General features: G+C 41.9%; 2 protein-coding genes across 2 annotated transcripts; one reads left to right on the top strand and one right to left on the bottom strand.

Annotated features, from left to right (window-relative positions):
- The first annotated feature begins 340 nt into the window (after positions 1–340).
- BBOV_III011740 (GCC2 and GCC3 domain containing protein) lies at positions 341–8,775 on the top strand. The gene is made up of 3 exons (XM_001612244.2): positions 341–653; positions 731–749; positions 811–8,775. The coding sequence occupies exons 1-3, from the start codon at positions 591–593 to the stop codon at positions 8,763–8,765; spliced, it is 8,037 nt and encodes a 2,678-aa protein (XP_001612294.2). The 5' UTR covers positions 341–590; the 3' UTR covers positions 8,766–8,775.
- A 56-nt stretch (positions 8,776–8,831) lies between these two features.
- Positions 8,832–17,336, bottom strand: BBOV_III011730 (GCC2 and GCC3 domain containing protein). The gene is made up of 5 exons (XM_001612243.2): positions 17,238–17,336; positions 17,045–17,195; positions 16,699–16,971; positions 16,426–16,662; positions 8,832–16,387 (listed from the first exon to the last, which is right to left on the bottom strand). Exons 2-5 carry the CDS (start codon positions 17,172–17,174, stop codon positions 8,862–8,864), a joined length of 8,166 nt encoding a protein of 2,721 aa, XP_001612293.2. The 5' UTR covers positions 17,175–17,195; positions 17,238–17,336; the 3' UTR covers positions 8,832–8,861.
- Between the last annotated feature and the right edge of the window lie 34 nt (positions 17,337–17,370).

Here is a 17,370-nt window from a genome sequence, read left to right as displayed (position 1 = left end):
GTAAGACACAAATACCTAGATAAAATGGAATAAGAGTTTAATGCCAAAAATACGCATTGTGCGCAAGATACAATATCATGAATCCTATGTTTTAGGTGTATCTATTTTTAGTTCGCTTGTGTGTATGACTTCTATGACGTTATCCACAAAGAAGATATTCCAAAGCAAAATTTGCACATGATTTATGATGTATATACTACAAATGATAGAACAATGAAATATACAAAGTAAACTGTATATCGTAAAAAATATCAGCAATGTGTAGACAATGGCATGGTATGTGTGTATTAGGGGACGTTATGAGGTCAGGCTGATAACGAAGGATATAAACGTTTTGCATTATGATCAGGAGAAATTGAATCTTTTTATTAGATTAGAATAACGCTGAAGTGTAGCTGGCAGCTTTGTAAACTGTTGCTTCTAAGCTATTGTATCTTATACTATCGCAAGTAGTTACTTTATTATAACTCTTTCATGCAACAGTGTTGCTGGAAATGGCTACATATCTACTTAATATGATGGTATACAAGTAGTGATCTAAACACATAGGAGAACATCACCGTGTTAATGTCTTGGAGACGTTATCAACGATGTTGAACTTCTTCCACTTACTCATTCGCGTAGCGCTGCTATGTGCAGCCTGCTTCAGTGAGGTATGTTGACTCCTAATAGACCAGGGTTAATGGCATAGCACACTCTTCCTTTATTGCATCTATTCATATATTTGCAGAATCGTCATGGAGTTAAAGGTAAATAGTCTTTTTATTAGTACATTGCCGATGTTACTACCACTAAGTCAACACGCTGTAGGTGATTTCGATTTATTGTCGAGTTTCAACCGATTCATTGATATGGCTTGTCCTGCACCAATGTCTGCACCAAGAAATTTGAAGAAAGTTAATACGAGATATCCAGAGACATTAGTGGATGTAATCATGAATTCGTATTGCTCTAGTACACTAAGACATGATGCGAAATATTTCTGTAATACACCGGATTCTTGCGCCTGTTACAAGCCGCAACAAATAGCTTCGTACGCTGTTGTTAGGCAGGAGAATGCCGACACAGTTAGGCGCTTGGTGGCGGGCGTTCCTTATACCTTCAGGGACAAGCATATAAAATACAATTTCTTCAGGGATAAAAAGCCAGATAAATCTTCGAACGAAGTTTACCCGTTCTACGCGAAAACTGAAGAAAAGACACGTATCATTGAGCAATTTTCGGCAGGCCATTTTGTGGCGTCAACAGTTCCCGAAGAGGAATTGCAGAAGTACAAAGATAAAACAGTTAGAGATATAAATACTGTCAAGATCGCTGATGTTATAAGTGCATACTTGAAGGATCCTATTTGTATATTAGGCTCCAACATATACCGTAACTCAGGATGGAAACCAGAGTTATGTGCTGAAAAAAGCCGTTCATACCGATTGACACATCTTAAAGGATTGTGGACGTCGGGTACGGATTTTGGACATAATATGGAAAGCTCTCTACAGAACGAATTGGAGTTGATGAAGGATCACTCCATGGATGTCACGAGTAGGAATATACCAAGCTTAATGCCAATGACACAAGGTACCGATGAAGAAGAAGAGGACTTCTTAGATGATCTGCTTGAGGACGAAATACGTGAGAATCCATTACGATTTTGTAGCACATGGGATATATTAAGAGAGAGACACAATATCACCATTAACACGACATTCTGCTCAAAATATTTAGAAAGACTATGTGATTACACAACGGCGGGACCTTTCTGTAGACCTATTGTCCAACAACGCTTCTACCTGGATCAGGGAACAAATCTGTATATCACGGTAGAGCACTATTCCTTTTCGTCTGTATTTGCACTGTATTTGGGACCCGAAAAACTGAAATGTGGAAGCAAGAAATCTTTGGAACGTGGATTGTTCTATATGGAGGATATGTTAGAACATGGTGTGGCTGTCTTGGACGAAGTCACCCGTGGCAATCGTAGATTCTTCCACGTGGGACCGTTCAACACCACGAAAGCAGTAGGCAAATATAACATATGTGCGTGTTTCAATCAAGACGGTGAAATTGAAGGAAAACGGTGCTATGACTACTCAGAATATACCTCTTTATTAGGAGAGGTGGTAATAAGACCAAAATGGAAGCCGCCGATCGCGAACGTATCGGTGGGAAAGCGTGAGAACATACAAGGATTAAACCGTGTGGCGTTAGTTCTAGACATGGCATCAGGAGCTCCGAGTTGTGAATCACTGTTAGATATGATGTCAGTAGATTGGTACATACCGTCGGTTAAACGAAGCCCGAACTTAAGCAACTACATAACTGTGGTGAAACAAAATGAAGACGAAAATATAGATATAAATTTCACGAAACCGGGTATATATAGAGTATGCCTAATTTTCTTGTTTAATGGAGAAGTTACGGACCACACTTCAGCCTATGCTGTCAACGGTATAAAGGACAATGCAAGCGCAGTCATATACAAAAAGATCTCCGGAGAGTACGTAGGTAGCTCATTAGTATTTGAGCACATAAATAAACGTTTGCTTGACGTGAAGTCAATTGTGTTGGTCGATTCGGAAAATAATTGTACTGCCGAAGTTATCGGACACTGGGCAGGAGGCATACACCCATACTATATGTACATGTCCAATGATAATATCACACGATGGGTGGCAAAGAAATTAGAATTCAAGTTTAAAAAGAATAAAATATTGCCTTCATATGCCATATGCGTATCTTACAAAGACAAGTCTGGTAGATATAAAATCGGAAATGCCATGGTACAGAATTTCGCTGATGAAAATGACAGTTTCATATATGACACTCCATTTGACATCAAAGGCCCTGTAGATGATCTATATAACTACACAATTACGAAGAACTCTGACGAAATGATTGCTTTGTTAAAACTATTAAAAATGAAGGAAGCTGGATGCGCATTCATTTCTACATGTGCAGATAACCTGGAATATTACTACAGCATTATTGACGGGGCCGAAAGAATAACAATGCAGTTCAGAACCTCCACTAGTTTGAACAAAGTTAGCTTATGGTTGCTTATAGATGATGACCCAACACCCTTCCCTGCACGGACATTCAGTTTTGATAAACCACGAGCCCTGCGTTTGGGAATGAATAATGGAACACTCTATGCGTACATATTACTATCGGATAGTAGGTTACATCGAATACCTTTCAGTGATATCTTCGACCCTCTGCAATACAATACGGAACGCAAGGAAGCAGGACCATTCAATGATGTGAAATATATGGATATTATACAGTATAATAACAGATGCTCACTTGTACTCGTAGACAATGCAGACATGTGCATTTACTTGTATAACGAGGAATTGGTGAAGATAACAAGCATATGTAATAACGCAAGCAACAAAATACCAGGCCCGGGAAGGATCACGTGTGTTCCAACTGATAAGACAAATGTAGAACACAATTGCTTTTTGGCGATGCCACTATTAAATTCAATCCTATGGATGAAGGTGACAAGTGCAAATCAGATGACAATAGTAGACCGGTATGACTCTGATGAAGCCAATCTTCATGTGGATCCGATTGCTGGCAGCCCTGTGTCACTCTTTGCCGTACCACACGATAAGGAGGCTATGGTATTCGTAATATACGAAAGCGGTGAACATGGTATATTGCTTAGAACTGTCGGCAATAAATCCTTGGAGTTTATGTCTACTTTGCTACCTGCAGGTAATGGTTACTTGATGCGCTTCATAGTGCCAATATCATTCAATGATAACCTCTCCACCATCATGGTGTTGTCGCAATCACCATCGAAGGCACTCGTCGACACTAGGTTGGATGTTGACCAAGTATTTGAAAAAGCTATGGAGAAGGATTCAACAACTTGGCGTTATACGTGGATGACACTTGGAGAGCTTGTTAAGTTACCAGTATTGAATTATGATGTACCAGAATGGATGCTTATTGGACGAAAGTATGAAGTACAACCTATATTTGATTATGGATTCACTGCTAAATCAGGGGATACATATACTGTAGTCCCCAAAGCAAAGGTAAATGCTGAACTTGTCGATACTAACTTAGCCGTGGATAAAAACGGACTATTGAGCATCCACTCTTCTATCTTGTTGCGAGATGAATATGATATCGTATTCCGTAACATGTGGCTGATGTCACGCACCACGGTACAGGTCAACGTTGGTTGTCCAGATGGTATGTACCACGACGGATCCACGTGCCAGCTGTGTACTTTCGGAACTTACAATTCGCATGAAATGATATTAAACAATGCGGACCTGGTGCTTAAATGCACGCCGTGCCCTGCCAACCAAACTACCATGGGTCTAGGGGCAAAATCGGTTGACGAATGTACTTGCATAGCCGGTTATTCAGCCAAGATCGAGGGACCTGGGCCTAAGAAATGTGAGCCGTGTGGCGTCTCTAGCTACAAATCTGCGCTAGGTTTCGGCCAATGCGCGGGAACATGTGGTCAAAATGCCTTCTCAACAAATCCAGCGAGCCTATCACAAGCAGATATGTTCTGTCGGTGCTTTCCCGGGTTCTATTACAACCGTGGTGGAGAGGGTGAACGAGGTGGCTGCAAACCTTGTGAAGAAGGATACTATTGCGTGGGAGGTTATAAGTCGAGGCAAAGGAAATGCCCGGTTTACACAACTACGCTGAATCAGGCAGCGGTGAGCATAGATGACTGTGTATGTTCCGCAGGTTATGAACCAGCCAGGCCAATAAACGTTTCTACTAGAGGTACTTTCGAGTATGAAATCGGCCAACGAATAAAAGCTACGCATAACATACGGGATTACCACAAATGGGTTTGTGTACCATGTCCCAATAATATGTACAAGGCAATACCAAGCTCTGATCCGTGTACTAGGTGCCCTAATAACACCTACAGCCTGACAAGTGGTAACAGCAACGCTAAAAACTGTAATAGGTGTGGTCCTGGATACTACGAGACTAATGATTTTACGAACCCATGTGAAGTGTGCCCTCCAAACCACATTTGTGTTGGATCAGATCCAATTGACCCTTCTCTGAAGTTGTACAGTGGTAAAAGGATAAAGTGTGACAAGAATTCAGTGACTCTAGCGCCATATGAGGACAATACTCATGCCCACCACTGTCTCTGTGACAAGGGTTATATGGCCCGTACTAGAAATGGTATAGTAAAATGTGAAGCGGTACCGAAAAACACTTACAAGGATGTTGTAGGAAATGTCGGACCAACCCAGTGCCCTAATGGGTCCTATACTTTAAGCCCTGGCGCCACATCTGCTAACGAATGTGTTTGTCATAAGGGTATGTTCTTTGACGAAGCTCATTGGAAATGCGTCATATGCCCAGTTGGTAAGTTTTGTCTAGGTGGGCGCCTTCCGAACGGTGATCATATGCCTCCAACTGTCTGCGCCGATGAGAATTCAATTACTACCGAGCCTGGCGCATCGAGTCCCAGCGAATGCCTATGCAAACCTGGTTATTATATGCGTCAAGATGGGCTCAGCGGCTGTGTCCAATGCCCAGAGAACACATACAAATCGCATGTATCCAACGAAAGCTGTAGCGAATGTGACAAGAATTCGTTGACATACGGTGAACTTGGTGCTACATCCAAAGATCAATGCATTTGTGCCCCGGGGTACTACTTGGACGGTACATGTAAACCGTGTGGTTTTGCAGATAAGTATTGCCCTGGTGGATACTTATCGGGGCGTGATCCCGTTACGGGTAAAGGTATATATCTCAACAAAGATCCGGTGCAATGCCCACCATACACGAAAATTTTACCTGGTGTAGAGACAGCCTTTAGTGTTAGTAACTGTCAATGCGGTAAAGGATACGCTTTGGCGAAGATGAACGATAACACTCATGAAAAGGTTTGTGTACCTTGCGCTCCAGGATCCTATAAGAGTACGGTAATAGACTCCAGTTGCAATGGTTTGTGTACTCAGAATGCGACTAGCAAAGCTGGTGCGCACAGCCCAGCACAATGCTACTGCCAACGTGGTTACTACTACCTGGCTGGTGGCATTTGCGCACCTTGTGTAGAAGGAGCTCGATGTGATGGTGGTGTCGTGGAAGTTGATGAGGTCGGCGCCGATGCAGATGGCAACGACGATCAAGATGACGACGTCGTCGTGCGCAGAACACATATCAACCCGGTACCCATTGAAGGTTACTTTTTGGACAAAATCAACCAAGAGTTGCGCAAGCCTGATGACTGGCGTTTTATCATGTGTCCCATCAAAGGCGCTTGTCTCGGAGAGAAGGGTTGTTCCGAGTCGATGACAGCTTACCTATGTGCCGAATGTAAAACTGGTTATACCAACAACTTTAAGAAGGGCACTCTCTGTACCAAGTGCCCCAAGACAATGACCAACGTGGTTCTTACTATTGCTTGGTACCTAGGTTTACTTCTGGTCAACATTGTGATGGCCTGCCTGAACGTTAGCGCCGGTTATAACCGTCGTTCTATCCACTCAGTCGTCATCAAGATTGCTCTCAACTACGGTATTTGTATGTCAGTGCTGAATGTGATCAACTTCGGCGACCTGGCGTTACCTGCAGAACTGAAATCATACACTCTACGATGGTTTAAGGTTATACATCGTGAAAGTAGTGTTGTTCACACTTCGATCGACTGTCTGCTTCAACATTGGTTTGGTATGACCCACGCCGTCTCCTTCTTCTATAGCATGTTGTTCATTGCGTGCTTGCCCGTGATATTACTTGTGGTCGTTACAGTTCTGATGTGGGTCATCCTTGAGCTGTTCAAGATCAAGAGGCATCATGTGACTCGTTCCAAGTTGGCCTTGCTCTACCAGTCATCCCTGCAGGGTATGCATTACCTGGCAGATCGACTTCGCGATGAGTATGCCAATGAACGTTTATTCCTGATATTCCGTTACATCCCGCTACCTGGTGAAACCCGTTGGGTCAGGTTCAAGCACTTTTTGGAAGACATGATTCCGATTTATGTCACAGTGCTTTTCTCAGTCCATGGCAACACTACAAGTCAAATGTTAAGTCTGCTGGATTGTACTTGTATCCACTTGGGCCAGTCGGTGCCCAGCAAGTACATGCTACGACCTGCTATGAGCATCAGGTGTTCCCTGGACCCGGGTAGTGCATACTTCCCTTACCTTTTGCTGGGTCTCGGAGGTTTAATCTTTTGGGGGTTCGGCATTCCGTTCTTCTCATATATTGTCCTGCTGGTGAACCGTAAGAAGCTGTACGCACCTGACGTGCGTATGAAGTACGGTTTCTTGCACAATGGTTACCAACAGGAATACTGGTTCTGGGAGGCCATCGTGTTCACACGTAAAAGTTTGGTCCTGGTGATTGGCAGCATTGTCATCGTGCCCTCAGAGAATACCAGTGCATCTCGTATGTGGATGGCCCTTGCTGTCGCCGTGGTCTTCCTCATCATACAGCTTATCTACAAGCCATTCGACGAACGCGACTACTTTGTTCTCGGACGTCTCGAGAGCCACAGTATGATATCATGGACTGCTAACTTGCTAGCAGTCTCTCTTATGTGTTATGTTACATTGACTCCATTTGTGGTCACCACAGTCTGTGCGTTGGTGCTCATAAACTCTGGCTACTTCTTCTATGTTGTTTTTAAGAGTTTCCTGCGTTCGCTGGTTGATACCATTAGGTATAAAGGGGAAAACAGATTCTTTAAGAAATTACGTTGGCTTGTGGACGCCGTTCTGTTTTTTGATTCGCGTCGTTACTTACGCGAACCGCAGATCACATATAACCAAACTACTTCATACTTGCAGCTAAGGATCACACGTCACCGCTACACCTGGTTTGGTAAGAAGACATATGAGCTGAAACCTCTGGAACGTTACTACTTTGTGAACATTGTTACTGAACTATATCGCATTGTTGTGTCACATCTTAAGCTTGATGTTATGCCTAAGTTGTTGATCGAATTTTTAGTTCGGTTGTCACTGTCACTTAGACGGTTCGAAGAAAAGATGGCTAAAAGAGAGCTGTTTCAGGAGTTATCGGATGGTGACCTTTCAACTCTCGTAGCATGGGCTGCTGAAAAGGAATCGCATAAACTTAACAGAATCGTAAACTTGGAGGAAATGGATGACGATGAAGCATTTTCGAATGTTTTAACAGACGAAAAGAGCCTTGGTGCCGCTATCGGGTTGCGTCAAGAAGAATTGCAGTTCATCATGGACTGCCTTTTTGATGACAAGGTGCTTGGCTGTAACACTAGGCTCACAGATTTCTACCACTGCCTCACACGTATTTGGATCATGGATATCGACATGTTGACATTCCTGTTTACTATGTTCAGGCGTGTGAAATCACGTCGTGATAAGGACAACGTCGCCAGGATGGAAGAGACAAATGCCAAGTTACGCAAGACCCATGGCATCCTCATGAATGTCAAGGAAGGTATTGAAGCTTCAGATTCAATTACGCTGAAAAAGAGTATTGTTGAACTGGAAGAACAGGTGAAGAGCCTCATTGCTAAACGAGAGCAGCTAAGCAAAAACCTCAAGGAAATGCGTGAAAATCCAGATGCGTATGTTCCAGAAGTTGAAAAGCAGGCTGAAACTTCGATGGATGAGCTGATGCTGCAAGTTGGTTTCTGCCTCAAGAATGGTTTACGTAGGAACGATGAGAATGAAAGCCTAGATGATGAATCTGGCTCATCTGTAAGCGATGAAGAGTATGAAACCGATTCTGGTGATGCGTCAGATTATACTACTGATGAATCTGATGATTGACTCTAATATTTAATTTTTAGGTTACTACATTATTTTATGAATCCAATGTTTTTAGATTACATTCTGTTGGCACGCATCAAAGTTTTCTCTGCGTTATTAAGGCGAGTAGTTGCGTATATTGGGATTTTTACGAAAGCCTACTTGTACTATTTGAGTATCAAAGGTATCATCGCCAAATTCTTCCAATGCCCCTAAGGGGTCATTCTTCAACAACTCTAACTTTCTTTCGAGTTCTTCTACATCACGTCTCTCCTTTTCAATATCTTCATCGGAGCAGAATATTTCTTCTAATGTCTTATTATCTGGATCACGTATTCGACGTAGTAAGTCTTTCATTTGCTCTAGTTTCTCATATTGTTCCTGGACTTCTTCTCGGTCCGCATTTATTCGCAAAACCTTGAATGCTGCATATGTTTTAACAACATTATATATATCTTTCATTTTTATAATAGATAGTGCCATGTAGAAGTCAGATAGGGGGATTCCTTCGTTGATGACCTCCTTATCGAACAGTAGCCCAGGAGGTACAATATGTTCATCATCTTCATTGTTAATGTTGGAAGCAAAGCTTTGTAGGCTTGACAGTCTACGTTTTGGTTGTCTAGCTTCAAACATGACCAAATTAACTATTTCATCAAGGTTACCATCAGCAAGTGAGCGGACGATGTCATCAGCTCTTTTCTTGTTCAACTCATGGAAGTTTACGGCAAATGCAAGCCTTGTTATGAACTCGGGGAAGTCTGTTGGGATGATATCTAACTTCATGTGAATGTTAGAAAAGTTGATCACTTCAGTTACTATATGGGTAAAATACACCTTTTCCGAATATGTTAGCCTTCTATTCCTTTCGTCAAAAACATACCATTGATTTGATTTTGGTGCACACAAATCAATTGTTCTATTAAGTTCATTAAAAACGATCAGTGGCTCACGAGATTTACGCTTCTCTGAAATGGCTGCCAATGAGCGATTAATTTTGCTGATGATTGAAGTACTGCATTGATCCTTACGGAAACGTATATTATCACAATATGCCAATCCCAATTCTAAAGCCACCTCTGAGATAAAGCAGAAGTTAATGATTGATGTTATACTCAGGAGGTACATATTATTGTAAGCAGAAAATTCACCTTCAATTGCAAACAACGAAAAAATGAGAGTCATAGTCCATGATATCATACTGTGGCTCTCGAGACGTCCGAGAACAAAGTAGTCGCGTTCGTCGAATGGCTTGTAGATAAGCTGTATGATGAGGAAGACCACGGCGACAGCAAGGGCCATCCACATACGAGATGCACTGGTATTCTCTGAGGGCACGATGACAATGCTGCCAATCACCAGGACCAAACTTTTACGTGTGAACACGATGGCCTCCCAGAACCAGTATTCCTGTTGGTAACCATTGTGCAAGAAACCGTACTTCATACGCACGTCAGGTGCGTACAGCTTCTTACGGTTCACCAGCAGGACAATATATGAGAAGAACGGAATGCCGAACCCCCAAAAGATTAAACCTCCGAGACCCAGCAAAAGGTAAGGGAAGTATGCACTACCCGGGTCCAGGGAACACCTGATGCTCATAGCAGGTCGTAGCATGTACTTGCTGGGCACCGACTGGCCCAAGTGGATACAAGTACAATCCAGCAGACTTAACATTTGACTTGTAGTGTTGCCATGGACTGAGAAAAGCACTGTGACATAAATCGGAATCATGTCTTCCAAAAAGTGCTTGAACCTGACCCAACGGGTTTCACCAGGTAGCGGGATGTAACGGAATATCAGGAATAAACGTTCATTGGCATACTCATCGCGAAGTCGATCTGCCAGGTAATGCATACCCTGCAGGGATGACTGGTAGAGCAAGGCCAACTTGGAACGAGTCACATGATGCCTCTTGATCTTGAACAGCTCAAGGATGACCCACATCAGAACTGTAACGACCACAAGTAATATCACGGGCAAGCACGCAATGAACAACATGCTATAGAAGAAGGAGACGGCGTGGGTCATACCAAACCAATGTTGAAGCAGACAGTCGATCGAAGTGTGAACAACACTACTTTCACGATGTATAACCTTAAACCATCGTAGAGTGTATGATTTCAGTTCTGCAGGTAACGCCAGGTCGCCGAAGTTGATCACATTCAGCACTGACATACAAATACCGTAGTTGAGAGCAATCTTGATGACGACTGAGTGGATAGAACGACGGTTATAACCGGCGCTAACGTTCAGGCAGGCCATCACAATGTTGACCAGAAGTAAACCTAGGTACCAAGCAATAGTAAGAACCACGTTGGTCATTGTCTTGGGGCACTTGGTACAGAGAGTGCCCTTCTTAAAGTTGTTGGTATAACCAGTTTTACATTCGGCACATAGGTAAGCTGTCATCGACTCGGAACAACCCTTCTCTCCGAGACAAGCGCCTTTGATGGGACACATGATAAAACGCCAGTCATCAGGCTTGCGCAACTCTTGGTTGATTTTGTCCAAAAAGTAACCTTCGATGGGTACCGGGTTGATATGTGTTCTGCGCACGACGACGTCGTCATCTTGATCGTCGTTGCCATCTGCATCGGCGCCGACCTCATCAACTTCCACGACACCACCATCACATCGAGCTCCTTCTACACAAGGTGCGCAAATGCCACCAGCCAGGTAGTAGTAACCACGTTGGCAGTAGCATTGTGCTGGGCTGTGCGCACCAGCTTTGCTAGTCGCATTCTGAGTACACAAACCATTGCAACTGGAGTCCATCACAGAGCTCTTGTACGTCCCGGGTTCACATGGGACGCACGATTTTATCATTCTTACTTCATTGTTTTTTGCTAGTGCAAATCCCTTCCCACATTTGCAACTTTCTACGCTGTCTGCAGTGTCAACTCCAGGAGGTATTTCAGTATTGGGTGGACAATCAACTGGTGCTTTAGTTTCGTACATGATTTCCCCTGTCTTTATATCCCTTCTAGTTGACCCTCCTGGACAGTACTTCTTTGGATGTCTACATGCTTGACATGTCCCATTGAAGTAGTATCCTGGAGCACAAACACAATGTTCTTTAGATATCGCTCCTATTTTACCGTTGGTAGAAGAATGATCGTCACAATCTGTACAACTTTCATTAGATACATGATCTTTAAATGTATTTTCGGGGCATTCCACACATCCACTCTGACCTTCATGTCTCAAGTAAAATCCTGGTTTACAAAGGCAATCAGTGTGGCTCGATGCTCCAGGTTCCTTGGTTACAGAATTAATATCACCACAATCTGTTGGTGGCGTATGTTCATCATTTTTCGTTCGACCACCCAGACAATATTTTCCCACTGGACATATCGTACATCTTTTATTGGTTTGATCAAAATACATTCCTTTTTTGCATACACAATCCTTCTTTGATGATGCGCCAGGTTCTGCAGTATATGATCCCTCAGGACAATCAATAGGTGCTACGTTACCTATTACATCCTTGTATGTGCCTTTGGGCACAGCTTCACAGTTTGAACTAAGGTCTTTAGAAACTGTAAATCCTTGTATACATAGGCAGTGAGTCATATTAATGTTCTTATCATATGGTGGAATTGTGATTGCGTTTTTGTGACACATTGTCTTTTTGCCTTTGTATTTCATCATTTCGGGATCTAGTGGATCTGATCCAACACAAATGTGGTTTGGAGGACATTCTTCACATGGTGTTGACGGATCATTTGTTTCGAAGTATCCTGGCTCACATTTGTTGCATGTGAGTATATCGTTTGTGTTATTCGGATCTCTAAATGTCTTGGGTGGGCACGGAATGCAAGTGCTATCACCCTTCAAGACTTTATAAGTATTGTAAGGACAAGGAATGCATATTAGCCGGGAAACGTCAGCATTTTCAATGGCATGCAAGAAAAGTTCTGTTTCCACTTCCAACATTAGCTTGTGTTCCTCCGTTGTAATATCATCTATCCTTTCCACTTTTGCAGGTTGAAATCCAGGTTTACATACACAATCATTAACGGTGCTAGCCATATTATATTGACCACTAGCATCCTTTGTAGGAAGTACGATATGTGTGGTCATATTTACAGGACAAGGAAGTTTTTTGCCATGGAAGCCTCCCGGACAAAAATAACCTTCTTCACAAGGTACGCATTCTTTAGCATAACCAGCAAGATGCCTATAGTAGTAGCCACGGCGACAAGCGCATTTTCTTCCTTCTTCTGTTGTGCTACCGATAACATCTGAATCAGAATTTTTATAACATCCACCTCCAGTACATTCTTGAGCTCCAACAACACTTTTCCAAGTGCCTGCTGGACATGGTTGGCAACGAGGTTTTGAGCCATTAACCAGGTAATAACCTGGAGAGCATATACATTGGCTTGGTGATGCAGCTCCAACGTCAATTGTAGATTCGTTTTCAGGACATTGTGTACATTCTCCCCATTTAATCAAATCTTTTTCTATTAGTAGAATAGAATTGTAATAACCAACAGGGCATACTTTACAACCTCTCTTCTTTGTGACCTTGTCGTTGTGGAAGAAATGACCGTCAGGACAAGCTAAAGAAAGTGTTTTGTATATGCATTTCGCATCAATCGGTCCGACTGCTGTTATACGAATTCTGACAGTTATTCGGTTAATGTCACGAACGCTGATTGTAAGTTTACCATCGTGGGATACACTGATTGCGTTTCTTACTGCTGCGTTACCCACCAATTCCAAGGGCGCCTCTGCTGGACCTAGGGCATCCAGTGGTTCACGAGGAGGTGGACCCATTTCAACACATTTTGATGACCCCGTGTTACTATGCCACGGATCTGACACTACTTCTAGATCGTACCTTGTCAAACCGTTGAAATGTGATGTTGAGCACTTAATAGTGGGTTCAATATAATGGTCAGTCCCGACAATGATCCAATGTGGAATTGTATAATCGAAGTCACTAACTCTGATGGTTTCCTGAATATTCAGTACCGTCACGTAGCCACCCATTTGGTTGCCGAATCCAAGACTCTCTGGTCTACGAAACAACAAAAGGTAATCATCTTTTACGGCGGAGTTTTCTTCTCGCTTAGACATTTGTATACCTTTAATGCCAAGATACGTACTATATGGTGCATTATCAGGTTTGGAATTACCGTAATATACGAGTTGCTTCCTCTCATCACGATGGTAAATAAGGAAAGTGCGAATAACCGAATTCTCACTTTCTATAAGATAGACGAAGTCGATAGAATCATAAGTAACAGTTTCTATGCTATCGGGATATACTAATAATGGTATAGCGGTAGTGGGACTTGACGTGCCTGGTTCTTCAGAAGGGTTGTAGAGCTCACCGCTATATATATCCTCTAATGACATGGTTTCATTTCTAAGATCCACTATTATCCATAACATCACACCAGACCGTTTCTGAGTAATAAAGCAATTAACTGTCTCTTGACGAGCGATATTGGCATTTAAAGATGTACAAGGCAAGTCTGGTACTTTAGTGCAAGCAATTTTTCCTGGTTCTTGAATATGTTCATAAATTGTTGTAGGTTTATGGCAGATTCTATCTGTTTCACCTAGCTCAGAATTCATTAAAATTATGCAGTTGTCACCAGCATCTGTAACTATGACCATGAAATCCTGACGACACTCTAAAGAGTAGTTTATCACCTTCATATCGCTAGCAGCAGCTAATTTAACACAACGATGTTTAGGGCATTTTGATGGTAGAAGAGACAGTGCAAAATGTAACATGTTATCACTAGTTATGCTCATGCCTACTTTATAGTGCAGGACATTACTCTTCCCTTCAGATATTACCAATGCGGTTACTGACTCATAATTAACAAGAAGTTCAAATGCCACCGGTCTTTCTACTATAAATTTACCCAGGAAGGTTGGAGTAGCTCGTGTTGGTGTCATGCCAAAAATCATAACCCGATTTGACTCTTTTAGGCACCAGAAACTTAACACTTGTGGATAATACTGTTCTTCAGCAGTACGATTTTGTGAACATTTGCAATCCTTATTTTCAATAAACTTTAAAAGCAAATCATGTTGAGATTTATTATTAGCAAAATAAAGTGATGGCAGATGGAAGGGCGTATCACTCTCGGTGTTTCCATGGATTAGGAATATATCCCACTCATCTTGTACTACATGGGTGGATATGTTGTTTGGCATTTCATTTAATCCTGGATACAGATGACTCAGCTCGTGATCCACATATGTAATTTTTTTCCCACTACCTAATTTTTTTGTGCTTCCATTTTCACGGAATATGCAAACATCAAAAATATCGGCTTCACTCCACCGTTCTTTATTTACGTTTATTCTTTCAATTCTCCACAAATTCGCCATTTCTTCCGTTTCGTTTCCCAATACTGAGTATATGGAGTCAGAATATCCAAAAGGTGATGAGCATCCTTCCCCATCTGTAATTTTGGACAGAATGATCGCTATAGGAGGAGCAGTTATATTCCAGCTCCTAATGAAAAGCGATTGGGTCAAAGAACCAAGCGTTTCATTTTCTTTGCCCACCAATTTAAATTCCAGATTTTTCTCAAAACCGATGAATACATGATGACCCACTATTTTTCTAGGTGGATAATCAAGTCGACTAGCCATTTCAGAGTCTGTTTCTTGAAATATAGCAAAATAGACTCCTGGTTTAGATACACTGGTAAGGGTGGTTGTATTGCCTGTGTAAATAGTGGACCTGGGTATAAGCGTTTTGACGTAGGGCGTATAGTCAGGATTGTCATCGTACATTGGGTCCATTGTATACTGGCGGTTTTTTTCTTCCACCTCAAATAGTGCATCTATGGAGACCATATAGTCCGACCCGCCATCTTTATTTAGAATTGCGTTTAACTGATCCATGTGAATCATGGAAATGACAGCAGTGCCAACGGAGTGAACATTTACAACTGCATCCATACCACTGCTGTGCTTGATTGGTTTTTCCGGTACCGGTGAACCCATTATGACAATAACACCAAGGTCCACAATGTATTCCGCGCTACGCGTACAAAGATTATTGGCATATTGGTTTTGATAAATGGATGAATAGGTGCAACCGCACATCCTCATCTTAGAATGGGCATTACCTAGAGCCTTAAAACCTTTAATTATATAATATGATTCAAAATCCTCACGTAAGGAGGGATATGGATTGCGGAATTGGTTAGCTGCATGAATGGACCACCTTCCTGTGTAAACATCATATGGTTGGTAATCAAAAGGCCTGCTGAGAGGGGGTAAGACTATTTCGTCTTCTCCACAAACGGAATTAGGAGCAAAAAATTTTACTTTAATCTCGTAGTTAGGTATATAGGGTTTCACCCATATGTCAAAAAAAGCCCCTGGTTGTACAAATAACGTAGGTTCATCTTCCACAAGTGGACCTTTACCAGCCACTTTCCCGGTTGTGGTACATGCTTCTAAAACATTATCTTCGTTGTAGCATTGTATGCCAGATGTCGATAGTTCTCTACAATAGTTGCGAATGAATGTTCCATGTAATCTTGTTAACATAAGTCCATCTACATCTGCCCATGTTTTACATTTCTTTCCACTGGCTGTTTTTGAGAGACAACCAACATATGCGCGCTTAGAAAAGCTACTAAGTCTCTCGACACAAACTGTCAATGCTAATGTAGATGTAGAAATTTAAGCTTACCGCAATTCCTATTGTAGCGATCCCAATCTACTGCCATAGGATTTATTGTACGTATAGGATTTAAGCCGTTTTTATAACCCATACAAGGTACATTTATACCGCATTCATCTAAACACATCGAATATATATCATAGCTGACCTCATCATCGCGATAGCAACCATATTCACCAGAGTGTATACGCATAATTAACCCTTCACCACAAAGCCCATCCATGGCCTTTTGTAAGCTTGACATAACTGTAAACAGATTACAGTAAAAGTCATATGACATACCACAGTTTTTGCGAATAAGTGAGTTTAATGTAGCCGCCTTGATTTCATGAATGTATTCTTTTTGTACAACTCCACCCACGCATGGTATAATCTGACCACAATTATTTATACAGCCTCCATCATTCGATGTATAGTCATGTTGGAATATGTTGTAACATCTGCATGTCCTAACTGGATTAGCTTCACACTGGGCACATGATGTGACTCCTCCATTCTGCATAGTGCATATCCTGTCTAATTCCATTTGCAATTTTGAATCTATTCCGTCATATCCTGTAAAACATAAGAATGATATAAAAATTATCTTGTATCACAATCATAAGCTAAACGATATAAGGAATCATACCATGCCAACATTTATCCGGTGTTCTGAATGGATATATAGGCTTCTTCTCTATTTTGTACCATTGCCGAATTTCAACTTTCAACCGATTTTCTTGTTCAGCCTCACGTCTCTCTATGTCTACATCACTCATTGATGTTACATTGTAAAGATCCTAAAGTATTACATAAGTGTGGAGCTTACATTGGTTACTCACCGGGTAAGAGAAATGCCATTTTGACCACTGACCACATGTATAATGTGATCTATGCAACAGACATAGCACAAACAGCCAAAACGTCCTCCAAACCACCGCCATGAAAAATACCATTAATGCATAGTTAGCGGCT

Source organism: Babesia bovis, chromosome 3, assembly GCF_000165395.2.
Source record: "Babesia bovis T2Bo chromosome 3, whole genome shotgun sequence".
NCBI classification, from domain to species: domain Eukaryota; phylum Apicomplexa; class Aconoidasida; order Piroplasmida; family Babesiidae; genus Babesia; species Babesia bovis.
Note: the sequence above shows the minus strand (reverse complement) of the source record. Positions and strands in the feature narration are given on the sequence as shown.

What these genes read in the sequence shown, in the direction of transcription:
- BBOV_III011730 (XM_001612243.2), bottom strand. Translation starts at nt 17,174, where the DNA reads ATGAGTGATGTAGACATAGAGAGACGTGAGGCTGAACAAGAAAATCGG. An exon ending in ACCGGATAAATGTTGGCATG is followed by an intron (nt 16,972 to 17,044) that starts GTATGATTCCTT and finishes TATGTTTTACAG; the next exon opens with GATATGACGGAATAGATTCA. An exon ending in ACTTATTCGCAAAAACTGTG is followed by an intron (nt 16,663 to 16,698) that starts GTATGTCATATG and finishes ATCTGTTTACAG; the next exon opens with TTATGTCAAGCTTACAAAAG.
- BBOV_III011740 (XM_001612244.2), top strand. Translation starts at nt 591, where the DNA reads ATGTTGAACTTCTTCCACTTACTCATTCGCGTAGCGCTGCTATGTGCA.